General features: G+C 36.6%; 1 protein-coding gene across 1 annotated transcript; it reads right to left on the minus strand.

The window, feature by feature from the left end:
• Positions 1–1568: 1568 nt before the first annotated feature.
• Positions 1569–4597, minus strand: Gpr141 (G protein-coupled receptor 141). Its single transcript, XM_040291155.2, has one exon. It carries the CDS (start codon positions 4592–4594, stop codon positions 3677–3679), a length of 918 nt encoding a protein of 305 aa, XP_040147089.1. The 5' UTR covers positions 4595–4597; the 3' UTR covers positions 1569–3676.
• Positions 4598–4850: the final 253 nt, after the last annotated feature.

The raw sequence follows: 4850 nt of genomic DNA on the forward strand, positions 1-4850 counted from the left end.
GAATGAACAACTATTGGTAAAGTTCTGAGGGAATCAGAATAAAATCTTTTCTCAAAACTCATGGTATTTGGGACAGGTGTACTTGGGCACACCTGTGGCTCAAGAGGCTGGTGCAGGAGGATTGTGAGTTCAAAGCCAGCCTCAGCAACGTAAGAAGGCCCAAAGCAACTTAGCAAGACCTTGTCCCAAAATAAAGAATAAGAGGACTTGGGATGTGGTTCAGTGGTTAAGCATCACTGGGTTCAATCCATGATACCAAAAAAAAAAAAAAAAAAAATCCAGATTCTCTGAGAGAAGTTAAACCTCAGTTGGAGACAGAATCTAAAGAACCACCTGATGATCTATCTGAGGCTGAAGTTAATGCCACATTGGACATAAAATTTTCAGAAACTTCAAAAATTTTAACTTCAAAAAATTCTTACCATACAAAAAATACTATGCATTTATAAAACTGAATAAAAATCAAATGTTCTGATTATTTTCAGTGCATTTCAATTTATGAATTTTTGACAGATCATTCAAATAGAGAGCAAGCACATCCATTAAGCTTAAAAAAAAATAGAGAGCAAGACCTACACAATTCTTTTCTATGTAGACAACTGTATCCAAGTTAAGATACTTGTCCTTGGCTCCACCTTGAAGTACACTAGTACTTTTTTTAATCCTCGCTTAAAATTATGATATCCAAAATTGGTCCTTGAGATCAATGTCATCCCCATACCTGGGTTAGATTAGCTCTTATACCAATTAAAGACAAAGAACAGGCAACTTGAAATTATTCTATTTTTTTTTATTTCATTAACACTGATGAATAAGATGTTTTATTTTACAGAGTGTGCATTTTCATCTTTGGATAATATTTCTTTTATAGGCCCACATAACTAGGCCTTTTATTATAACAGAGAGAAGCATAATTGCCTGACCTCAACATATCTAAAATCTGGAAAAGGTCATAACACAAACTGTAAGGTAGAAGATATTTTGATAGTAATAATATAAGAAGAGAAACATAATGAAATTTTCACAAATAATTTTTGAAGGTAAAATATTTTACTCTATTTCTTTATTGTCTTATACATTTATTGGACATTACCAATTTTCTTAAAGTGTTCATGTCTTAGTAATTGTCTTGCAAACATTATGGAACAAAGAGAGAAATAAAAAATTAGGAAAATCAGTTGGAAGAGAAATCACATAATAAATGAAAGCAATATAATTGAAAAGAGAAAAAAAAGACAGATAAAAGAAATTTAAAGTAGGAAAAAATCGGGAACTAGAAATGTCCCCAGTATGTTGCTGTTTTTTCTTCCTCAGAATTAATTTCCATGAATCAGCAATTTTAATGTTAGAAAGTCTCAGAGCTAATTCTTATTCCCTTGATGTATCTGTGGATCCATAAGGTGACAGCCAATTATGGAAAACTGCTAAATCGTGAAGATATACCTTGCTGGAAAAAAAAATTCTCAATTCATTCAGTAGCTCTATTCTTACCATTAGTTACTGCAGGTTTTCTGCAGCATTAAAAACATGCAACTGGATTTGTTTCTTGGCAAATTTAGATGATAAAATTTTGAAGGCAATAGAAATATCAGCAGGAGGGAACTAAAATCCAGGAGCATAGTATCGACCTAGCCACTAATAGACATTCGTGAAATAAAATGTGGCACATATCACAAGTTACAAAACAATGGCAAAATGCTAATCAGAATTTTGCAAAAACCCCAAATTATTTAATATTTTGAAGGTTACATTTTTTATTATTTTTCAGTACATTTGTTTATTCATTCCTCAAATGTTCAGAAAACTTTCTTGATACAGTCTAATCTCGTACAGTCTAAATTAATGGTTACTCCATACATTTAACAAAAGTTTTTAGGAATGTAGTTTTCATTTTTAAAAAATATGTAACTTTAAGAGTGAAATGAACTTCAAAAATTTCAATAGAACTCTGTATCAAAAGAACATTTAAATTAACTGTAGCCCAAGACATCTAGAAATTCTTCCAAAATACAGAAAAGGAAAAAATGTTAATCATCTCTCTTGGGAACACATTTTAATGCCTAGCAGCACATTGATCAGGAATATTCTCTAGGTTAGAATTTCACCATTGTTTAGATATATTCAGTAACCTTAAAAATGATTTTTGGAGGAACAGTACAATTGGTGATCCTGAACACAGACCCCTATGACAGTGGTTTTCATTAAACTTGACCTTTCAATAGACAAATCTAGACGTATGGGAAGGACAGTGGAAGGAGATGAACATTATATCTTATATACATGTATGATGACACTTCTGGTGTGACCCTGTACCGTGTTCAGCCAGAGGAAGGAGAAGTTGTGCTCCATTTATGTACAATGTGTCAAAATGCATTCTACAGTCATGTATAACTAATTAGAACAAATATAAAATAAATAAATAAAGTAATATTCTAGAAAAAAAGGACATATCTAGAAATCCTTGTTCTAGCAGTAGTCCACGAGATCTGTTTCTCTTCATGTCTAAATACTGAACTTCTCATCAGTTATGATTACCCAGAGAAATTTCATGCTATTTCTCCCTTCATCTCTTTTGCCAGTGTGAGTTGGATGGATCATCTTGTCTGGTGTATTGAGAGCTAAATTATAACCAAGATTAACCTACCTAAGATGAAGAGGCATGAAAAGAACTAGACAGCTGAGTCCAGTCCAAACCCCAAGAAAAGACCATGCTTCTAGCTGAGGAAATTAGAATGAGCTAATGAAACTTGTACCCGTTAGACCTATGTTGCCTAGATGGGCCAAGCAAACATTTCACACTAGAAAATAATGCAATCTCATATTTGGGTAACATTTCTTCTGTAGGTCCACATTAGTCAGCCTTTTATTATAACACAGTCTCATAGAGAGAAAAGCATAATTGTAACTCCATGTGGAGTCATCATCAGTGGTCTTTGTATGGGCATCTTTTGGAGACCACAGGGATCAAGTAAAGATTGAGATGAGTGCTCTGTAATTTTATACTACTTTTGTTTGGCTGGAGCAAATAATGAATGGTATTCTTATTGTAAGCACAAAATGATGAATGCAGACCTCAAAAGATTCAGAGATGCCGGTTTATTCATTCACAGACTCAGGCACCATAGGGGTTCATTTTCTGGATGAGAAAGTGGCCTTCAGTTACAGAGGATACAGTGAGGGTGGCTTAATCATTGGGAACTGTGGATGTGCCCTTTGGACAGTCAGGGGCTAGTGGTGCAGGTTAAAACTTTAACTCAGGAAAGCAGTGGTTAAAAAGGTTGAAACTCATTGTTACCTGGAGAGATGGGAGTCCAGATCCTGAGAGATGTATCCTCAAATCTCACCCATTGCTTTTCTTTCTCTGGGATTCACTGTTTCCCAGAGTTTCCATATTTACTGAGTCTCCATTTAGGACTAATTTGCTATGGGGGAAGGTTCAAGTCCATAGCCCAGCATTCAAATGCCACTCCCTTCCTTCAGGGCCCATTGTTATTGGGAAAGGACTTACCGACAGGTTAATGCTTGGCTAGTTTTCTCTCCCTCCTCTGGAGTTGCACCATCTCTCCGCTTTTCTTCTGGGGCTATCTGGTTGGAATATTATTTTCCACAGCCCTCCACTTACCTCCCTGAACTATTTCCACTCCCAATACAAAGAAATGACTATGGTGGTTCATGGCTAACGGCACAAAAGGCAATTCCATAGATCAATTATCTTTTGCTTAAACCAATGGCTTCCCCCTAGAACAAAGAGCAGTAAATCACAGCAGCTAATGGCTGTGACGCTCAGGAAGATTTCGTTGTAAAATGCAACATTGTTATTGCAGCCCTTGTTTTGTGCCACAACATGCAAGTAATAGATCCTGAAGAACTGGTAGGGAAGAAAACAAATAAGGATGATGCCTATGAAGAATAGATTCTTCAGCTGAGCCCAGAACTCCTGGTGGGACAGTAAGGAGTGGCTTAGCTTCCGCACCATGGATATAGTGATGAAGATCTGGAAGACCAAGAGAATCACTGCAGTGGTTATGACAATAATGACTATTATGTAATTGATGACTTGCACATACTCATGACCAAGTTCCTTATGGAAATTAAAACAGTGGTTTTCATTGTACTCCTCATTATTTCCATACTGAGAAATGACCAGGGGTACCACAATAACAATCACCAAAAGCCACATGCCTGAACTGGCAGCAACCGCATGTAGTTTTCTGTAGAATTCCACTTTGTCCTGGCGCTTGAAGAAGATGAGGTACCTGATAACCAGGATCACCAGGTAGAAGAGGAAGGTGAGGTACATGTGGATGTGCAGCATGGCACTCACAAATTTGCAGAAGGGCAATCCAAATGTCCAAGTCTCCTTGATGAGGTAGGACAAGCGGAAAGGTACTGTCAGCAGAAAAACACTGTGGACCACCACCAGGTTAACGACTGCTGTGGTCGTCACGGACCGGGTATTCATTTTCACCAGCAGGAACAAAATGGAGATGACACCTGTCAGTCCGCCAATGAGCACTACAAAGTAGAGCCAGGTTAAATGAGGAGTCAGTATAGGATCACAAGAGGAGTTCCTGGAGATATTGTAACCAGCCATTCTTCAGACATCGCCTGGAAAAGAAAAAGCACTGATAAACTTCCAGAGTTTCTTTCAGAGTACCTTTAAAGCACTGACAACAACATGGCTTGCAATTTATCTATTTACATGATGTAAACTTTATGTGCCTTAAGAATGAAGATTAGGTCATATGCATGTTTGTGTATCTTAAATCTAAAACACAGCAGTCATTGTTTCAGTCCATTTCTGTTGTTATTAACACAATACCACACATTAGGTGACTTTATAAAGAAAC

Source organism: Ictidomys tridecemlineatus, chromosome 2 (genome assembly GCF_052094955.1).
Source record: "Ictidomys tridecemlineatus isolate mIctTri1 chromosome 2, mIctTri1.hap1, whole genome shotgun sequence".
Taxonomy (NCBI): Eukaryota; Metazoa; Chordata; class Mammalia; order Rodentia; family Sciuridae; genus Ictidomys; species Ictidomys tridecemlineatus.